The sequence below is a fragment of the Mus pahari genome, chromosome 15 (genome assembly GCF_900095145.1).
Source record: "Mus pahari chromosome 15, PAHARI_EIJ_v1.1, whole genome shotgun sequence".
In the NCBI taxonomy this organism is placed as follows: domain Eukaryota; kingdom Metazoa; phylum Chordata; class Mammalia; order Rodentia; family Muridae; genus Mus; species Mus pahari.
Window position 1 is genome coordinate 3,813,384 of NC_034604.1, and position 22,821 is coordinate 3,836,204.

General features: G+C 41.0%; 1 protein-coding gene across 4 annotated transcripts in view; it reads right to left on the reverse strand.

Moving 5' to 3' along the window:
- Mpp7 (membrane palmitoylated protein 7) overlaps nucleotides 1–22,821 on the reverse strand; it is a 233,383-nt gene that overhangs the window by 9,535 nt on the left and 201,027 nt on the right. For 3 of the 4 annotated variants that reach the window (XM_029547221.1, XM_021214586.2, XM_021214587.2), the window contains one exon: nucleotides 11,490–11,570. The exons of the other annotated variant lie outside the window; for it this stretch is intronic. In XM_029547221.1, the coding sequence (XP_029403081.1) occupies nucleotides 11,490–11,570 (81 nt within the window). The remainder of the gene's footprint in view (nucleotides 1–11,489; nucleotides 11,571–22,821) is intronic. 4 annotated transcript variants of the gene reach the window in all.

The window sequence follows — 22,821 nt, forward strand, 5'->3', positions numbered from 1 at the left end:
GGTGTTTCTCAACCATTCGATATTCCTCAGTTGAGAGTTCTTTATTTAGCTCTGTACCCCATTTTTTAATGGGTTTATTTGAGTTTTTGGAGTCTGTGTCTTTAACTCTCACTGCTGTGAGGTAGGAAACTTGAGAGCCACCGTTCCCAGTTAACTTTTGGAGACCTTTGTGTCCTAGCATGTGAGTCACTGGGCAGATGCACCTGGCTTGAAAAAGGCCCTGTCATTCCAACAATAACAACAACAACAACAACAACAACAACAACAACAACAACTGCTCAGCAAAATCAACAGGGTATGCAGATGTGTGTGTATGTGTGGGTGCATGGGGGTGGGCGGTGGGTGTTTAGGGGTGGGTGTAATTAAGAAATCAGCAGGGTATATGGGTGTGTTTAAATGGGACAGGGAATGTGAGTTAAGATTGTGGAGAAGTGGAGAAAGCATAAAAGGGAATACATTAATTCTCTTTAGAAATCAACAGTGGTCTAATAATAACTTCTGCCCCTGTGTACAAGGTTCAGATTCAAACCAATGGAATTTAAGATGTAAGTATGATTAGAATACACAGATCTTAGTCCAACCTCTGAAAAATGGAGAAAGAAACACATGTGTTACACACACACACACACACACACACACACACACACACACACACACATACAGAAAGGCTTAGAGAACTCAATTAAAATGTGTACAGAAGCCTCATCTTCCTTTCTGAGTCAGAGCATACTGAAACCACAACACACACAAATGAAGGGAACTTAGGGTCTAAATTTAACATAGCTGACCACATTATAGAATAAATGTATGAGTAGTCTCCAGAAATTTAGATTAGGAGATGGCACTAACATATTCACAATATAAAAATGTAATCCAAAACTATACAACATAAAATATACAATTCTCAAGAGAAACAATAACAGATAAAATCCCCTAGATGGTCCAGAAGTTCAAATATCAGACTTTAAAAGTAGCGATTATAACTATGCTTCAGGAAGGAAAACTTACCTGAACTGGATTGAAAGTATGAAAATTTACCATAAAAACACAAACTATGGATGAGTAAGTAGAAATTCTATAGCTAAAACCATACATGACAGGAACAAACCACTAGAAGGCTAAGCAGTATAAACGAGGTTAAATGAAAGTCATCGATCGTAAAGACAGAGCAATACAGTTCACAGACTGTGAGCAACCATGAGGGAAAACATGAAGAGGTATAAATGGAAGGCCCTACATACAAACACTGAAATGTCCATGGCATGTATAACTGGGGTCCTAACCACAAAACCAAACTGTGCACTGTCAGAATACAGTCCTGGGAAGGCTTACTGACCCTAAACCTGTAAACACTTGGGGGAAAGCACAAGCTCACGTACTGCAAAGTCCATCAGATCCCAAAACTACTTTTCTTTAAAAATCAAAACATGCCTAGATATTTACACACAAATACTAAATCCCCAGTGGCGATGCCATGACGTGGAAGCCTCTAGAACATGACTATATAGGGATGATAATGTCTACTAGCTCAGGGTTCTCTCTGTAAATTAAAACACGAAATCTATGAAATAACCATTTTACCTAACTGAAAGAAAAGAGTTATCATCCAAACTATCTTTCAGGAAAAAGTGGCAAAGTAGAGACCTTCTCAGATGAAACAATCCCGTGCTCATTGCAGACTGTTCCAGAAAAGAATTTTAGGTGGAAAGAAGTGATGAGGAAATTGACTCTTCAGGAATAAAGAGGTAACATGCAAACAGCTTGGCATGCAAACCGTTTCTCCTCTTCCCGATTCAGTGCGGACCCCAACCCAGTCTGTGATCTCCAAAAACGCTGTGGTTTGGCCATCCCTCTACTTGTTTGGTCAAAGGAAATAAAGAACCATGTGTTACCCAATTCTTGTAAACCATAATTGCTGTATTTGTTAATAGACAAATGTGGGGGAGGTGGACGAACCTCAGACTCCCAAGTGAGTATGTAGATAGACTGCAGTTATTTCCATGCCAAAGTATGCTACCCAAGAACTACAGATGTGTGAGACATTGTAAATTCATGCTAAATAAAACGGAACGTGCAAAGACAAATTGTTTTTCACTATGTAATTCAATATAAAGTGCCAAGGATCACAACAGTTCTCAGTGATGAGTGCAGAGCAGTACTTGACAGGTGTCAGAAGGGAAAGTCCAGTAAGGATGTGGACATTTCTGAGGTAGAAATCCTTATTATGCCCGTAATAATGCTAACATATATGCAGACACAGGCTGAAACAGATCGATGTCCATCCTACATATTTCAATTGTATCTTTTAATAATGTTTAACAGAAAACTAGGAACTGGGAAAAGTAACAATTTTAAAAAATTAGTAAGACATTAAATTAATTAATTGTGTGGGATGCATACCACAGTGTACATGTGAGGAGTGAAAGGAAAACTTCCTGGAGCTGTTTCTCTGCATCCACTATGTAGGGTCCTAGGGATCAGACTCAGGCTTCCAGGCTTGGAAGCAGGCTCTTTTCCCTGCTAAGACATCATGCCAGTCCCAAAGCATTGAATTTTTAAGGCCAAATAGCTTCAGTTATGTTCCAAAACTAATTCCCTTTGCCAAGCCAGCAAATATATTATAATACAAAGTCTCTTCAACAGTCTCTTATTCCTCCCCACAGAGCACCAAGAACTGGTGTTGTTCTTAATGGAATGTCACAATCTTTCCAAAAGTAGGATTAGAGACTGATAGAATTTATTCCATCATGAAAACTACCAATACATTTCATAGTAGGAAAATATTATGTTGAGTGCATATTGGAGGATATATACTCAAGAGCATAAACCGAAAAGGAAGAAGTCAAAATATCAGTATATGTAGATGTTATGATAGTATACATAAGTAACTCCAAAAATTCAACCAGAGAATTCTTAAACCTGATAAGCAACTTCAGTGAAGTAGCTGTATATAAAATTAAATCAAATAAGTGGCCTTTCTCTACACAAAGGATAAACAGGTGGAGAAAGAAATTAGGGAAACAACACCCTTCATAATAGTCACAAATAATATAAAATACCTTGTTGTGACTCTGACTAAGGAAGTGAAAGATCTCTATGATAAGAACTTCAAGTCTCTGAAGAAAGAAATCAAAGAAGATCTCAGAAGATGGAAAGATCTCTCATGCTCATGNATTGGCAGGATTAATATAGTAAAAATGGCTATCTTGTTGAAAGCAATCTATAGATTCAATGCAATCCCCACCAAAATTCCAATTCACCGAGTTAGTAAGGGCAACTTAGAAACTCATCTAGAATAACAAAAAACCTAGGATAGCAAAAACCATTCTCCACAATAAAAGAACCTCTGGTAGAATCACCATGCCTGATCTCAAGCTGTACTACAGAGCAATTGTGATAAAAACTGCATTGTACTGGTACAGTGACAGACAGGTAGATCAATAGAATAGAATTGAAGACACAGAAATGAACCCACACACCTATGGTCACTTGATATTGGACAAAGGATATAAAACCATAAAGTGGAAAAATGACAGCATTTTCAACAAATTGTGCTGGCTCAACTGGCAGTTAGCATATAGAAGAATGCAAATTGATCCATTCCTATCTCCTTGTACAAANCTCAAGTCTAAGTGGATCAAGGACCTCCACATAAAACCAGAGACACTGAAACTTATAGAGGAGAAAGTGGGGAAGAGCCTCGAACATATGGGCCCAGGGGAAAAAATTCCTGGACAGAACACCAATAGCTTGTATTGTAAGATCAACAATTAACAAATAGGACCTCATAAAATTGCAAAGCTTCTGTAAGGCAAAGGATGCTGTCAATAAGACAAAAAGGCGACCAACAGATGAGGAAAAGATTTTTACCAATCCTAAATCTGATAGAGGGCTAATATTCAATGTATACAAAGAACTCAAGTAGTTAGACTCCAGAAAACCAAATAACCCTACTAAAAATGGGGTACAGAACTAAACAAAGAATTCTCAACTGAGGAATACCGAAAGGGTGAGAAGCACTAAAAAATGCTCAAAATCCTTAGTCATCAGGGAAATGCAAATCAAAACAACCCTGAGATTCCACCTCACACCAGTCAGAATGGCTAAGATCAAAAAGTCAGTTGACAACAGATGCTGTCGAGGATGTGGAGGAAGAGGAAGCTCAATTGCTGGTGGAATTGCAAGCTGGTACAACCACTCTGGAAATCAGTTTGGTGGTTCCTCAGAAAATTGGACGCAGTACTACTGGAGGATCCAGCAATAACACTCCTGGGCATATACTCAGAAGATGCTCAACATGTAATAAGGACACATGCTCTACTATGTTCATAGGAGCCTTATTTATAATAGCCAGAATCTGGAAAGAACCAAGATGTCCCTCAATAGAGGAATGGATACAGAAAATGTGGTACATTTACACAATGGAGCTATTCAGCTATTAAAACAATGAATTTATGAAATTTTTAGACAAATAGATGGATCTGGAGGATATCATTCTGAGTGAGGTATCCCAATCACAAAAGAACACACATGGTTTGCACTCACTGATATTACCCCAGAAGCTTGGAATACCCAAGATATAATTCACAAAACACATGAAACTCAAGAAGAAGGAAGACCAAAGTGTGGATACATCAGACCTTCTTAGAAGGGGGGAACAAACAGGTAAGGAAGGAGTTATAGAGACAAAGGTGGAGCAGAGACTGAAGGAATGACCATACAGAGACTGCCCCACCCGTGGATCCATCACATAAACAACCACCAAATCCAGACACTATTGTTGATGCCAACAAGAGCTTGCTGAGAGGCTCTGCCAGTGCCTGACAAATACAGAAGTGGATGCTCACAGCCATCCATTGGATGGAGCACAGGGTCCCCAATGAAGGAGCTAAAGAATGTACCTAAGGAGCTGAAGGGGTTTGCAGCTCCATAGGAGGAACATCAATATGAACTAACCAGTACCTCCAGAGCTCCCTGGGACTAAACCACCAACCAAAGAAAACACATGATGGGACTCAGGGCTCTAGCTGCATATGTAGTGGAGGATGGCTGAGTTGATCATCAATGGGAGGAGAGGCACTTAATCCTGTGAAGGTTATATGCCCTAGTATAGGGGACTGCCAGGGCCAGGAAGCAGGAGTGGGTGGGTTGGTGAGTGGGGGAGGGGGAAAGGGGTGGGGGTTTTCAGAAGGGAAACTAGGAAAGGGGATAACATTTGAAATGTAAATAAAGAAAATATCTAATTAAAAAATTCACACAGAAAAAGAGAGAGTAATTAATAAAAACAACAACAATAATAACAACACTGGAAATCAATGATTTTTTTCTGTATTAGCTACTTAACTATCTCAGAACTTTATGATAAATACATATCAGTTGTTTGAGTCCAAGAATAGCAGCACTTACTAGACTTAGTATCCCTTAAAAATACCATCACACTGCACAATGATACCTTGCATTATGAAATGCATACTTGACAGTGGCCTCATAGATTATCAGCAACACTGCATTCAACTTTTATACTAAGTCCAAAGGATAAAACTACACAAGGCTAAAAGTGCCCATCTCATGATGAGCACTTTCACTAAAAGATGTGACTGCCTTTTTATGTGTAAAAGCGATATATCCAACAGTAGTTATAATAATAGTACAGACAAGTGTCAAATCCTGGTTACTCAACTTTTTACAGTAACATCTGCACAATTATAATACAGAGTCAAAACCAGCAAATCCAATATCAGTAAATGACAGTTGGTTGAACTACAGAGAGTTCTATGTAATATAAAAAACAGACTAGGGTACAGAAAAGTTCATATACAAGCCTGACGTGAATGTGTGCAGATATTGTGCATGTGTGTGTTACACAGACTAGTGAAACCCCATGATGATCACACCCATAGGATCAGTACTTTAACAAGAAGCAGAACATTGAGACCCCATGAATTCCACTTCATCTGCCCTCTTAGCACTTGTCCACTGGTTCTCTAACCACCCAGATTATAGTTGTTGAAGACATAACACATGTTCTCTTTCAGACCTGTTTCCTTCTGATACAGTAAGAACAGATGTTAGCTTTAAAAGGAGCTTAGGTTACAATGCAAGACTAGAAAGACCAGGGAAGATAAATAAGAGGGCTTGCAGCTGGATCTGAGATGACCAAACTGAGCTGATATGAAGAACAGGATGTGGGAAAACAGGAAGTTAGGAACTGCGGGGGGGGGGGGAGTGTAGGGAGGGGAATTAGAGTTCAAGATCAGGTGTCGGGAAAGACAGGAGAAATGGCTGGTGGGCCATGAAAATGAATAGAAATCTGCAACTGACAGGAGTGGGAAGGCGAGGGCATCTTTAGGAAGAGACAGAGACCTTAGAGAAAGAGTCACCCAAGAACCAATAGGAGTGAACTTGGCTATGACTCACTACACTGGGATATGAAACCAGAAGAGGCCACCTTCTGTAGTCAAGCAGGAACCCCAGTAGAGCAATAGAAACACTAACATGCCCCCCAAATTTTCAACCCAGCTTTCTGTCCTGAACCTTCTGACTGGGCACCTGATCTTGAACTCTCATTCCCCTCCCTACACCTCCCTCCCAGTTCTCTCTCTTCATTTGCCTCTTATGACTATTTCATTCCCACTTCCAATGAAATTAAAGCTTCCTCACTTGGGCCTTTTTTCTTGTTTAGCTTCTTTGGCTCTGTGGAGTGTAACATGGTACCTGTATCATGGTACATCAGCATGTCTGCTCCTTCGAAGACTCCACAGTCTGAAGGCCTTCCAGGAAGTCAGCTACAGCCAGTGCCACAAGTAAGGGACCCTCCGAATAACTGTCGGGAGCCATTTCCACCCCTAACTCCTCCCCTGGGTGAATCCCATCCACTTTCTGGCCTGTGCCTTCCAACAGGGCAGACCATCAGAATGTTTCTGATCAAAAGGCCCCACCATCTGAAGTCCCCCCTTCCCAGGAGGTTTGCTACAGCTAGGGGCACAGGCCTACCAGGAGATCTGCAGCATCTCAGGGACACAGGAGGCAGGCTCCAGACAGAGCCACCCAGGCCAGTTAACACCAGAGATAATCAGATGGTGAGAGGCAAGCACAAGACCATAAACAACAGAAGCCAATATACTCTGACACCATCAGAACCCAGTGTTCCCAACACAGCAAGCCCTGGATACATCAACACACCTGAAAACCAGGGTGTTGACCTAAATTCCTATCTCATGACGATAATAGAGTTCTATAAGGATGATATAAATAACTCACTAAAAGAAATACAGGAAAACACAGGTAAACAGGGAGAAGCCCTTAAAGAGGAAACAAATAAATCCCTTAAAAAAATACAGGAAAACACAATCAAACAGGTAAAAGGAACTGAACAAAGCAGCCCAAGACCTAAAAATGGAAGTAGAAACAATAAAGAAAACACAAATGGAGGCAACCATGGGAGATATAGGAAAGAGATTAGGAACTACAGATGCAAGCATTAACAACAGAATATAAGAGACAAGTACCATGAGGTGCTGAGAAGTGAAAGATCTGTGTGACAAGGATCAGTAGGATTAACATAGTAAAACTGGCCATTATATCAAAAGCAAACTACAGATTCAATGAAATCCCCATCTAAATTACAACACAATTCTTCAAAGACACAGAAACAGCAATTCTCAATACCATATGAAAAAAACAAAACAGGATAGTAAAACAATTCTTAACAATAAAAGAACTTCTGGGGAATTCACCATTCCTGACTTCAAGCTACACTACGAGCAATAGTGATAAAAACGGCATGGTATTGGTATAGAGACAGACAGGTTGATCAATGGATGTAAAGTGAATAAGTAAAACTAAAATAAACAAAAAAACAGAACCAACAAACACCACACTGTCACTTTTTCTTAATTTTCCTTCATACAATCTGCTTTCCATTCGCTTCCTTCCATGTGTCTGTCTTTAGTAACAATGGCAATGAACTGGAAAGACTCAGGTCTTCTTGTAGTGACTACTGCGTGTCTGGTGCCTGGGCTAAGAAGCTCCAGTACTCCCAAGATCTGCTTCTTTCTTCTTCTATATACTCTTTATGCAGTGAATTCAGCAGTCACAGTCACAGACGTATTCATCTGCATTCGAGCATTTACTGTATAAATAAGCAATGATTTGTCTATCTACTCATTACTGGTGGCATCTGACCAGCTTTCAACTTCAGACACTAATGGAGAATGTTTATAAGAATATCAGAATACATGTCTTTTGTGGACCACACACACTTCCATTGGGTGTGAAATCAAATTTGGCTCCTACCATATTTGAGTAGATTTATAGTATTTAGTTTTCTAAAGTGTTAGCTTGAGCTCCCAATGATGCACAAAAGTTATACAGCTCCATGTTGTTGAGGATTGGTCAAATGCTAAATATTGGTCCCCAAGATCTAGTTGAATGCAGCTGGGAAATAGCCAGTCTAGTTTAGAAAAAGAGATTGGGACCAAATGGCTAGCAATTGTGCTAAAGCTGATGAAATAAATCAATACAACTATGTCCCGTTTATTGGGGGGCTGTATGGGTCAAATTAAGAACTAATAATAGAGTTATTAAATTGCCTTACAACACCATGTCTCTTATCTACTGATTCTAATGGATATTTAAATGTATGCTTTAGAAAAGAAAAGCACAGAAGTATGTATGAATAATCAAAATAAAAAGCTTTCTCTTAAATCCCAGGATCTGCTCAAAGTAATTTGCAAAGCGATGCAATCAGAAACTGCAAAACTGATATTGAAATATGCTTCTCTTGAATTAACTAGGACACCGAGCCACTGGTTCTTCTTTGCATGTCTGACAACATGGATCCTTGGAGAGGCTTTTTACAGAAACAGAACTTGTAAACCTTCCGTAGGAGCCTGAAAGGGGTCTTACCAAGCCTAGGAAACACTCTGCAGAGGAGTCTTTAGGTATTGACATGTTTACAAGTGAATCTTGTTCAAAAGCAAGAAGTAACTACAATGAAGGATTCCTTGGTCTAAATTCTGCAACTTTCCTGTTACTTTCTTGATATGATCTCAGTGTCTAGCAAAACTGAGGCTCAAGTTTTAAAATTCTCAGCAACACTACAACTATCATAGCAGGCTATATGTAACATTTAGTATTTGTCTTCAAAAGAAAGTAAGTTTTACTATTTATTGAGCTACAGTAATTTGAAAGGACAGTTCTCTACAGGAGGAAATAAGAAGTGTCTAGCTTTGAGCATGAAGTATCCTTATAGGCCTATGTTTTGCTATTCCACAGCTGGCAGGACCATCTTTGGAGGTCGTGAAAGCTTCAGAAGATGAGATCTGAATAGTAGAAATAGATTACTAGGGGCAGGAGTTTGAAAGTCTATGCTGGCCTCCAGTTTTGGCTCTGCTCTCTGCTACCTGATTCAAATGCAAGTCTCAGCCACATATGACCATGCCTTCCCCACCAGGATAGAATCAATTCCTTTGTTCCCTGAGGTTGGCACTATAAGGTACTGTGTTTACACTGAACTGAAGTAACTATCTGGAGAAGTGATGCTAAAACCTACTTCTAAGTCCAAGTGAACCAACCTTTCTATCAAGCTCCTCTTCCCACTGAAGCATCCTTTTTATCTAGTTGTTCCTCCCAGTGAAGCATCCTTTCTACCCTGTTCCTCCTCCCAGTGAAGCATCCTTTCTACCCTGTTCCTCCTCCCAGGGAAGCATCCTTTCTACCCTGTTCCTCCTCCCAGTGAAGCATCCTTTCTACCCTGTTTCTCCTCCCAGTGAAGCATCCTTTCTATCCTGTTCCTCCTCCCAGTGAAGCATTGTTTCTATTCAGTTCCTCCTCTGTGAATTGCAGAAAACACAACCCATTCTATGCTGCTGCATAGAGAGTTATAGTTATCAGGACAAAAGAAGGCGATGACACAGCAGTAAAATGATGATTCTGCTTTTCCCTTGTTATCTATTTGGAAACTTCTAGGTTTCTCCTGAAATCATGTACCTGATAACTGTTGGGTAAAATTTTCTAATTATTTATACACTGGAATTCAATATTTGTTAAGAGAAGGGAATTAAAATAAAAACAAAAACAAAACAAAACAAAACAAAATTCCACCCCTGCACCACTCCACATGTTTCTTTCCTTTCATCTGGGTTGTTGAAAACCAGAAGTCCCTTACTTACAGCTACAAGTGATTACAAACAGTAATTTGGAAAAATGTAGTAACTAGAAGTAGCTGAAGGTAGCAGAACACTATAATTTAAAAATACAGTTGAACTCTTCCAAAACTAGAGAACATCGCTAAGGGCGATATACAAATGATTTTTCCTTAAATGCAGCACTAAAACCACTTGAAAAAGCCAACCTTTCCCTGTGGCCGTTCAGACAGCTTGCTAACATCAACATATTAAGTAGTCAAAAGCCATTTATTCTGGAGATCACAATGTTTCAAGTATCGTATTTCATTTGCAAAAATGCATATGAAAACTATTTTTATAAAAAATGATCTAATTCTGTGTACCCAAGAGAAACTTACCATATTTAGTCTATTAAGCTATGGAAGGCCCATTTGAAATGCTACCTGCCAATTACTACATATAAAAGATAATTAAGAAACACTGGTGCTCTGAGAAGTCTCTTCCAGCTCTCTGTGGTTTAGTCTTTCTAATCATAAAAGTAGTTAAAAAATTTGGGGGAACAGAACAGTAAGATTATTTTTATTTAGAAGATAATTTGTAACTAAAGGCTGGTGTCATCTGTGCATTAAAAAGTTACCACAAAAATCTCCAGTAAGTAAGCTCAAACAAAAAGTAACCTGCCAATAGTCTGTGCAATATGGCGGGGGGNGGGGGGGGCATCCTTGAAACCCTGCTGGCCCAGTTCCCTCTCAAAATGTGATATCACTGTGTGCTGTGCAGGGCTAAGGTGGCCTAGGGTAGTGTAGTGGCTATTCCTGGTTGTCAACTTGACTATATTTGGAATGAACTACAACCCAGAATTGGAAGGCACACCCTAATCTGGAGGCTGGGAGATAGAAGTTTCTGATCTGGATCTTGGCATGGAGATCTTGAGACACAGTGGTGATTGAATCTAGAAGATTAAGACAGGGAGATCTCCAAATTCAAGGTCATCTGGGATTAAAGGCGTGGTGGCACACACCTTTAATCTGGGCTACACCTTCTGCTGGAGACAATATAAGGACACTGGAAGAAGGGAAGTCTCACTCTTTCACCTGCTTGCCATGTGGGATTCAGCAACTGCTAGATCCTTGGACTTCCATTCACAGCTACTACTGAACCATTGTTGGGAATTGGACTGCAGACTGTAAGTCATCAATAAATTCCTTTACTATATAGAGACTATCCGTAAGTTCTGTGGCTCTAGAGAACCCTGACTAATACAGGGAGGAATCTTGGAAAGAGTAACCAGCACAAGGTAAGCTGCTTAAGCTGCTCTGATACTAATGTCCCCAGAGAACCACCAAGCGCCAGAGAACTCACGGGGCACTATCACACCATAGTGCTGTGTATCACTCATCAATAGCTTTCGCTTCAGCTCATTGAGCCCGACTCCGACAGGACCTGAAACAGAAAACAACAGAGACTGAAAATGCAAGTCTAATCCATGGTTTCTAGCAGGAAGTCTAGTAAAGCTCTACACATGAGAAGGATTGGCTTTCTAGAGTTGCTTCAAAAAAGTTTATATACTTACCTTTTGTTTTTTTCCAGAAAACTTAAAACATACTAAACAGTGACTGAATATATTACCAATTAATTCATATACCTAAGACTGTACTGAACAATTCTGAATGATCACTTCATTCTTAAATATGTTTTAGATTTCAATAAAAGGAAATCATTGGCTAGAGATTTTTTTAGCCAAGAAAATTTCAGGCTAGAGAATCTGAAAGCTGCCACAGGCCTTAAAACATTTAAATCAACCAAACGCACATACATAGGTAATATAATGAGCAAGGCAAATGCTATGTGCCATGACAAAGAAAGATGGCAGATACATGATGCGCTTAAGGAAAATGGCTAGTCGAGAATGAGATTGGGAGTAAGCAAACTGCTGGAAGAATGGGTGAACACCAGCCTGAACCCAAAAGTGATGACACATCAGCTGCACAGCTGGCATCCCTTCCTTATCTTAAACCTCACATAACGTGTGGTTGGGGTCTATGGATGGACTGCACAGAGATGTAGTTAGAGCACAGGCCCCATGGCCAGCCTACCCTGTGCTAGGTCCCAACTTGCTCCTATCCAAACTTCTCCTTCTAGGATACTGCAGAAGGTGATGACACCTTGTCCCACCCATGCTCTACCCCTGCTTCATCCCCACCCTACCTCTGCCCCAGCAAGATCAAGTGCACTCTTGGGAGTATATTGCAAAGCTCCAGAACTCAGGATAGCACAGGAATTGACTGAGCATTCCTCTGCCTTCCCCTTTCTCCTCTGTGGGCAAGAAGACTCTGGGGAAAAGGATGCTGATGAGATTCAGGTATACAGAGGCAAGACTAGCCAAGTGGGACCTGTGAGTTAAGGGGATGGTGGGAGGAGAGGAGGAGGAAGGGGCAGTGCTGGGTACTATACCTTTCTTCCCACTGGCACTCGTGCCTCCACGCTGTCCCATAATTGCCCTCTACTTTTCCTGCATGGCTGTCAGCAGCCTGTTTCTCTGTCAATGTTCCTTTGTTCTCTAAGACTCCATGAGAATTCAATGATACGCTGAAGTGGCATTCACAGTTAATATAACTTACAGAACATACAGTTTCCCTCTCTAAATTAATGTTTCTCTAGCACTAGCAAAACAAAAAAGGAAAACAATGTAATTTCTAACAATACAACTTTGGAATGACCAGAAGGAAAACATACAACTAAGTCAGATGTCTGTATCCACTTAGGAGCTCAGATTGGAGAGCTCCAAAGCCATAGTGGACAAACAAGCACAGAAACAAAAGGCCCATGGGCACAGGTGGAGTAAACACCAGCATTTGGATAGAAACCATGACCAGGTTGACCTGAACATGGAGTGTCATGGGTCTGCTACAGAGGTGACCTCCCTAAAGTTATGCTAAAGGCCTGGATGACAGCTTATGTGACTGGATCACAAGGACTCTGGCTTGATCAACAGATGAATGGTGGAGCCCATGTGGGAAGACATATCTTGAGCTTGGAGTCTTTCTCGATTTCATTTTGATTTTTGGCCACCATGATTTGCCCAGGATCCTCCCCCTCCAACCCCCACCATGCCCTTCCACTCTGGTGCTTCTGCATTGCCAGGAGGCTCCAAGCAATGGAGTCAGCTGTCCACAGCTGGCACCTCTCCAACAGTGGGCCTGTCTAACTCTGACTCATTTTAAGCTGTTTGCACAGGCATATGGCTTTAGCAACAGAGGTGACTAACATGAGAGAGGGGGAGGCGACTTTAACTGACAAAAGGACATTGCAGATGATATGATATACATAAGATGATCATATGCATTGCAGATGATATGATAGTATACATAAGTGACCCCAAAAATTCTACCAGAGAACTTGTTCAGCTGATAAACAACTTCAGCAAAGTGGCAGGATATAAAATTAACTCAAACAAATCAATAGCATTCCTTTATACAAAGGATAAACAGGTTGAGAAAGAAATTAGGGAAACAATTCCCTTCACAATAGTCACAAATAATATAAAATATCTTGGGGTAACTCTAACCAAACAAGTGAAAGACCTGAATAACAATAACTTCAAGTCTCTCAAAAAAAAAAAATCTCAGAAAATCTCAGAAACTGGAAAGAGCTCCCATGCTCATGGATTGGCAGAATTAACATAGTAAAAATGGCCATCCTACCAAAGGCAATCTATAGATTCAATGCAATCCCATCAAAATCCCAACACAATTCTTCAAATATGTGGGAAGAGCAATTCTCAAATTCATCTGGAAGAGCAAAAATCACATAATAGCGAAAACAATTCTTAACAATCAAAGAACAGCTGGGAGAATCACCATCCCCAACCTCAAGCTTTACTACAGAACAATAGTGATAAAAACTGTATAGTATTGGTACAGAGACAAATACGTTAATAAATGGGGTAGAATTGAAAACCTAGAAATAAAAGTATACACTTATAGACACTTGACCTTTGACAAAAATGCCAAAAATACACAATGGAAAAAAAGAAAGCATCTTCAATAAATGGTGCTGGTCTAACTGGCTGTCTCTATGTAGAAGAATGAAAATAGACCCATATTTGTCACCTTGTACAAAGCTTAAGTCCAAGGGGATCAAGGACCTCAACATAAAACCAGATACACTGAATCCCATAGAAGAGAAAGTGGGGAAGAGTCTTGAAGTCATTGGCATAGGGGGAAATTTCCTAAATAAAACTCCAATGGCTCATGCTCTAAGATCAATAATTCATAAATGGGAACTCATAAAACTGGAAAGCTTATGTAAAGCAAAGAACATAGTCAATACGACAAATTGGCAACGTACTGATTGGGAAAAAATTCTTCACTAATCCCACATCTGATAGAGGGCTAATATTCAAAATATATGAAGAACTCAAGAAGTTAATCATCAAAAAAACCAAACAACCCAATGAAAAAACGGAGTATAACTAAGACAAGAATTCACAACTGAGGAATCTTGAATGGCTGAGAAACACCTAAAGAAATGTTCCAAGTCCTTAGTGATCAGAAAAATGCAAATCAAAACGACTCTGAGATTCCACCTTACACCAGTCAGAATGGCTAAGATCAAAACCTCAGGTGACAACACATGTTGGAGAGGATGTGGAGAAAGAGGAACATTCCTCCATTGCTGGTGGGATTGCAAACTGGTACAACAACTCTGGAAATCAATCTGGAGGTTCCTCAGAAAACTGGAACGAGATCTACCTGAAAACACAGGAATTACACTCTTGGGAATATACCCAAAAGATGCCCTACCATGCCACAGGGTCACCTGTTCCATTCTGTTCATAGCGGCCTTATTTGTGATAGCCAGAAACTGGAAACAACCTAAATGTCTCACAACAGAAGAATGGATACAGAAAGTGTGGTTCATTTACACAATGAAATACTACTCAGCCATTAAGAATAAGGACATCCTACTTCATTCCTCCTTAGAATAAGGAACAAAATACCCATGAAAGGATATAGGTACAGAGACAAAATTTAGAGCTAAGATGAAAGGATGGACTATCCAGAGACTACCCCATCCGGGAATCCATCCCATCATCAGCCACCAAACCCAGATACTATTGCACATGCCAGCAAGATTCTGCTGAATGGACCCTGATATAGCGGCTTCTTGTGAGGCTATGCCAGTGCTGGCCAAACACAGAAGTGGATGCTCACAGTCAGCTATTGGATGGAACACAGGGCCCCCAATGGAGGAGCTAGAGAAAATACCCAAGGAGTTGTAGGGGGCTGCAACCCTGTAGGTGCAACAACAATATGAACTAACCAGTACCCCCTGAACTCGTGTCTCTACCTGCGTATGTAGCAGAAGATGGCCTAATCAGCCATCATTGGGAAGAGAGGCCCCTTGGTCTTGTAAACTTTATATGACCCAGCACAGGGGAAGGCCAGGGAGTGGGAGTGGGTGGGTAGGGGAGCAGGGGTTGTGTGTGGGGGGGGTATAGGGAACTTTCGGGATAGCATTTGAAATGTAAATAAAGAAAATAACAATAAAAAAGAATAAGGACATCCAGACTTTTGCAGGCAAGTGGATGTAACTAGAAAATATCATCCTGAGTGAGGTAACTCAGACCCAAAAAGACATGCATGGTATTACTCACTAATAAGTGGATATTAGCCAAAAAGAAAAAGAAAAAAGAAAAAACCCATACAGAATACACAAGATACAGTCCACAGAATTCAAAAGGCTCAACAAGCTGAAGTGCCCAAGTGAGGATGACTCAGTACCACTTGGGAGAGAGAAGAAAGCAATCACAAGTGGGGAGGGAAAGTGAACGGGGTGGGAGGGCAGTGGGGAGGGGTGGTTGAGGAGAACCTGATCTGGTAGTGAGGGAAAAGGACCAGCAGAAAGAATGTAAACAGGCAACCTCAGGAAATAGGAGGTTGGGGGACCCCCAGAATGCACCTGGGAGGTGAAAGACTCCCAGGACTCATAGGGAGGGACCTTAGATGAAATGCCTGACAGTAGAGAGAGGGAACTTACAGATCCCACCTCCAGCAGGAAGACAGGACATCAAGTGAGGGATGGGGTGCCATCCCACAGTCACACTTCTGACCCATAATTTTTCCTCTCTGAAAGAATCACAGGGATGGAAATGGAGAGGACCCTTAAAAAAGAAGGTTCAGTAACAGGCCCAAAGTGGGATCCAACTCAAGGGGAGGTCCCAAGGCCTGACACTATTACTGAGGCTATCGAACGCTCACAAAAAGGGACACAGCATGCCTGTCCTCCCAAAGACCCATCAAGGAGCTGAAAGAGTCAGATGCAGTTATTTGCACCCAACCAATGGACAGAAGCAGCTGACCCTGTTGCTGAATTAGGCAAGGCTCAAAGAAGCTGAGGATAAAGTCAATTTTGTAGGAGGACCAGCAGTCTTAATTAATGTGGACCCCTGAGATCTTTCAAACACTGGACCACCAAACAGACAGCATACACTATCTTATATGAGGCCCCAAACACACCTACAGTAGAGGACTTCCAGATCTGTGTTCATTTAGATAGGAAGCATTTAGCTCTCAAGAGACTGGAGGCCCTAGGGAGTTTAGAGGTCAGGTGGGGTGGGGGGGNGGGGGCATCTGGAGATGGGGTGTGGTGGGGAGGAGGTGTGGGATGTGGAGCAGTCTTAAGGTGGATGGGGAGGAGTGGGAATGGAATATGGAGTGTAAAAATGAATTACAAATAAAATTAAATTAAAAAAAAAAAACCAAAAGGACAACAGGTCAAGTGAAGCAGAGCGAGATAATAGAATCAACTGGCTTGACTGTCCGGGCAACCTGAGAACATTAACCAATGCCACAGAAGGCTGGGTTCTAGCCCTTCCTTAACTTTGGACTATATACCAAGTTCATGGTTTCCTACACTTGCCCACTTCAAAGGACTTACCACACTAATTACACATGCCTGCTTACTTGCAGCAACCCCCTAACAGACTGTGAGGTCTGTGAATACAAAGACATCTCCTGCCTCACTTACTTATTATTTCTGCAGCTGGCAAATTACAAGAACTTATGTCTGTTTTGTGTTACTGAAGCTAGAGCCCAGGGTCTCACATGTGCTAGGCAGGTATGCTATCAGTCTGCGTCATCACTGGGGTCTAGATCATCCATTTAAATTTCATGGAATATGTGGTACCATGGGGGTAAAACATGAATGAAGTATGGGCAGAGAAGTTGAGGTTAAACAGCATCTGCACCTAGGTCGCTTGGACATGGTGGTCAGACTCAGAGACACACACTGAATGTGACTCACTCTTCAGCAAAAGCAGAATTGTGGCAGGTGCATTTAGGTGCAATAAGTTCCAGGAAGGAACTCTAGTTCCTCGATCCCGATAAGGGTCACAGCACAGTAAGGGGGGGAGGGCTGAGACTTCTGTATGTGTGGAGACAAAGCCCAATGCTAGGAGAGGCTCTCCATTGAGAGAGGCAAGCACATGGGCATGCTCAAGGTGTCTCTGAAACCAGGAGGGCTATGGAGTCCATCTACCTTAAGGCACAGCAATAATATAAATATATTCTTGAAAAGAAAGAAGGTGAAGGCATTTCAGTGGGATACCATTGTGTGTACCTCCCACCCAGAGATGAAGTGAACCCAGCTACTTATGCTCCACAACCCCAAAGGACCCAAATTCTAAAGCATAGAGGGCCTAGTCCATGAAAGAAAGCGGTGGAAAATTGTTTTTGTTTTTGATTTTTCCCATATCTCTCAGTCCTGAAGCTCTTCCTATAAGGAAAGACTCTTTAAGGAGAAAAAGGACTTTTCTTCTTTCATACTCTATCTAAATCACAAGCAAAGAAAGTACAACAAATACCCCTCGCCCCCAGTCTCTGAGACCAATGATCTGTTTTAACTCAGGAGAAAAAAACTATATGTCTGACTTAGTAGGGAAAGCTATGGCAAGCCCAGGATGGTGCCGTAACTGCTGATCACACTCGCTTTCAGTCTCACCTGACAGCTAAGGATGTCACTCTCACAAACCAGCTGCACCACCCAGCCATGAAGTCACACCCACTTGCACTAGACATGAGCAGACGAAAAAAAAATTGTCTGAATTTCCTTAGATTTAGATTCTTCTAGACTATGATCAACAAAGGTAGCTTAGTCTCACAAAACATCCAAAGGAAGGACAGAATTTAAAATTATCTTTATTTATAAAACTGCTCATCGGATGTAGACAAGGCAGCTTTCCTGTGGGACTTCCACTCACTCTGCACCCATGCTGGGGAATAATGGCGGGCTCTTATTTACTCCAAAAAATAAAAATAGAAACAAAACCCACATTCACATCTGTTGCCTGTAACCCTGCACATGAACAGGTACAATCACATCAGGGTTAGTTGGCTTTTTTATATTTAGAACACATGGTCTATGTTCAGGCAGTGGAGGGATATGAATACTCATACACATGGCTCTGCCAAGATTCCCTGTGCCCTCCAGCACATAAACCTTTACCATACTTGGTGAAATCTGCTTATTTGTACATAAGTAGATGGCTTTATAGTTTGCTTTCAATGGTTCTTGTTAATGATAAAGTGAATGGAGGTTTATGTTGATAATCTAAAGCTCACAGGGCTTTGGTTTGATGGGGGCTTTCACACAGCAGCAATCTGTAAAATAGATCATACATCAGGAACCCTCAAAACATCTCTGAAAGTGTCACCCCCTATTACAGAGAAGAAATTGAAGGTAACACAAAAGAACAGGTGTCTTTCTAAAGGGTGGAATTGGAATGTGGCTCCTAGGCTATTCCAAAGTTCCTATGACTTACATTTCCCCACTCTGCCTATATACTCATCAAAAAAATAAAGAAAAAACAGAAAGTCAGGTTCTGTGCTGTCTACAGCAATGGCTTCCGGTGTCCCGGGCTTCTTCACCCCTTCCTAGAACCCATACTTTCAACAGAGATTGTTTAAGCTTAAGTCTGGCATAGGCAAGGCCTGCTGACCTCCCAACACACATTCTGAAGACACTCGACACACTCTGGGAAGGCTAAAATAACCTTAAGTGTGTACCAAACCTGGACAGCGTGGATGCACATCAGGACACACTTCTTACAACATTTTTCACTAAGGATTAATGAAAATCAAGCACAATGATGTAAGGGAAAGCCCTAAAGTTCACTGAACTGATTTTAGTTTTTTTTTTTTTTAATTTGGAATTGAGACAATAAAATGAGCTTGAGCATGTTCTAGTTTTAAAAAGAAAAAGAGTGTTCACAATCAAGTCAGAAACTCCATTCTCCAGATGATTCTTAATAGAAACAGACTCTCCTAGGAGGGCCAGGGTTCACAGGACTAGGGGATGTCGTGAAGCAGAGAAGCCCAGGAAGCCCAGAAAACTGTACAATTCACAGTCCCCTCCTCCTCCATTAGATAAGCAGTACAGAATTGCTGGGGCAGGAAATTCTCAGAGCAGCCTGAGCTGGGTAGGGAGCTCCAGGAACCAAGCCTTCCTAAGTCTTCATTCATGATGGGTGATACTTGTCAGTGATACAGCTGACCTATGATGCTGGGCTGGACCTGTCAGTCATGCAGCTGACTCCAAGTCACCTATGCCCGTGTAAATAACCCCAATAAACTCACTGATTAGCTGTGCCAGACTTGTATGGAGTGGTTTCTGTAGTATGTTTCCAATGTCCTACCGGGGGTGAATACATGTTTGTTCATGTCACCCAGGAAAACTTACAGAGCAAATGTAAGTTAAGTATATGCTTCATTTAAAAAACATTCCATAGGGCTTGGGGTAGAGATCAGTGTGGCAGAGATAGCCCATATACTCAGTGCTACAAATTCAATCCCTAGTAGAAATAAATAAATAAATAAATAGTCATTCTGGTCGGCAGGGCCACCTTGGGTGCAAACTCAGCGTACAGTCCCACAGTACCCAGAGGACTCTCAACGCTGCAGGCGCCCTAGCTCACCCAGGATCTTAGGATCACTGGTGAGTGGAACACAACATGTGTTACAAAACAACCAGCCCCGAGGACTCTTCATGCCACAGGCCCCCTAGCACACCTGGGTTCTTAGGATCACTGAGGAGAGTCAGCATCCAGAGTCAGCATCCATCCCGGGACTCAGGTGAGAGAGCCATCTTGTATCCGTGGTCTCTCAGAGACCAGTCCATGCAGAATTGCACATGGGACACAGAAGCAACAGAGCTTCCTGGACAGGGTCCATTCCTGTCTTCATCTTCAGCCAGGAGGCAGATCTGAGCACCAGACCTCTGTGCACCTTCCCTGAAAGAGGAAAGCTTGCCCACAGAGAGTGCTCTGACCACTGGGTCTAAGGAGGCAGTTGGACTCCCAGGAGTGCTGACAGGGCTAAAAGAATCACAGGACGAAGAAGCTCCAGCCAGAGACAGCTAGAACATCTGACACCAGTGATGAACAGAGGGTGAAAGACAAAGGAAAGAATATTACTAACAGAAACCAAGACCACTTGGCATCATCAGAACCCAGTACTTCCACCACAGCGAGTCCTGGATACCCCAACACACCCAAAAAGCAAGATTCATTTTTAAAATCATATCTCATGCTGCTAGAGGATTTTAAGAAGGGCAATAATAACTCCCTTAAAAAAATACAGGGGAACACTGTTAAAACAGGTAGAAGTCGTTAAAGAGGAAGCACAAAAGTCCCTCAAAGAATTACAGGAAAACAATGCTAAACAGGTAGAAATCCTTAAAGAGGAAACAGAAAAATTCCTTAAAGAATTACAGGAAAACACAAATTTAACAAAACGGAATTTAACAAAAGCATCCAAGATCTAAAAATGGAAACAATAAAGAAGACCCAAAGGGAGACAACTCTGGAGATAAAAATCCTAGAAAGAAATCAGGAACCACAGATGTGAGCATCAGCAACAGAATACAAGAAATGGAAGAGAGAATCTCAGGTGCAGAAAATTGCATAGAAAACATGGACACAAAAATCAAAGAAAATGCAAAAAGCAAAAAAGATCTTAACTAAAAAAAAATCCAGAAAATCCAGGACACAATGAAAAGAACAAACCTAAGGATAATAGGTACAGATGAGAATGAAGATTTTCAACTTAAAGGGCCAGTAAATATCTTCAACAAAATTATAGAAGAAAACTTCCCATACCTAAAGAAAGAGATGCTCATGAAAATACAAGAAGCTAAAGAACTTCAAATAGACTGGACCAGAAAAGAAATTTGTCCCGACACATAATAATCAGAACAACAAATGCACTAAATAAAGAAAGAATGTTAAAAGCAGTAAGGGAAAAAGGTCAAGTAACATTTAAAGGCAGTCCTATTAGAATTACACCAGACTTCTCAACAGAGACTATGAAAACAAGAAGATCCTGGACAGATGTGATACAGACCCTAAGAGAACACAAATGCCAGCCCAGGNTACTATACCCAGCAAAATTCTCAATTACCATAGATGGAGAAACCAAAGTATTCCATGACAAAAGCAAATTCACACAATATCTTTCCACGAATCCTGTCCTTCAAAGGACAATAAAGGGAAAACTCCAACACAAGGAGGGAAATTATGTCGTAGAAAAAGCAAGAAAGTAATCCTTCAACAAACCTAAAAGAAGACAGCCACAAGAACAGAATCCCAACTCTAGCAACAAAAATAACACGAAGCAACAATTATTTTTCCTTAGTATCTCTTAATATCAATGGACTCAATTCCCCAATAAAAAGACATAGACTAACAGACTGTTACATAAACAGGACCCAATATTTTGGTGCATACAGGAAACCCACCTCAGGGACAAAGACAGACACTACCTCACAGTAAAAGGCTGGAAAACAATTTTGCAAGCNAATGGTCTGAAGAAAAAAGCTGGAGTAGCCATTCTAATATCAAATAAAATATACTTCCAAGGCAAAGTTATCAAAAAATACAAGGAGGGGCACTTCATACACATCAAAGGTACAATCTTCCAAGATCAACCCTTAATTCTGAATATCTACGCTCCAAATGCAAGGGCAGCCACATTCACTAAAGAAACTTTAGTAAAGCTCAAAGCACACATTGCAACTCACACAATAATAGTGGGAGACCTCAACACTCCACTCTCATCAATGGACAGATCCTGGAAAAAGAAACTAAACACATTGAAACTAACAGAAGTTATGAAAGAAATTATTTAACAGATATCTACAGAACATTTTATCCTAAAATAAAAGGATATACCTTCTTCTCAGCACCTCAGGTACCTTCTCCAAAATTGAACATATAATGGTCACCAAACAGGCCTCAGGAGATACAAAAATATTGAAATAATTCCATGCTCCCTATCAGATCACCATGGGCTAAAACTGATTCTCAATAACAACATAAGTAACAGAAAGCCCACATAAAATGGAAGCTGAACAACACTCTACTAAACGATAACTTGGTCGTGGAAGAAATAAAAAAAGAAATTAAAAACTTTTTAGAGTTTAATGAAAAGGAAGTCACAACATAACCTAAACTTATGGGACACAATGAAAGCAGTCCTAAGAGGAAAACTCATAGTTTTGACTGCTGCCAAAAAGAAACTAGAGATAGCATACACTAGCAGCTTGACAGCACACCTAAAAGTTCTAGAACAAAAGGGTGCAAATTCAAGCAAGAGGAGTACATAGCAGGAAATAATCAAACTCAGGGGTGAAATCA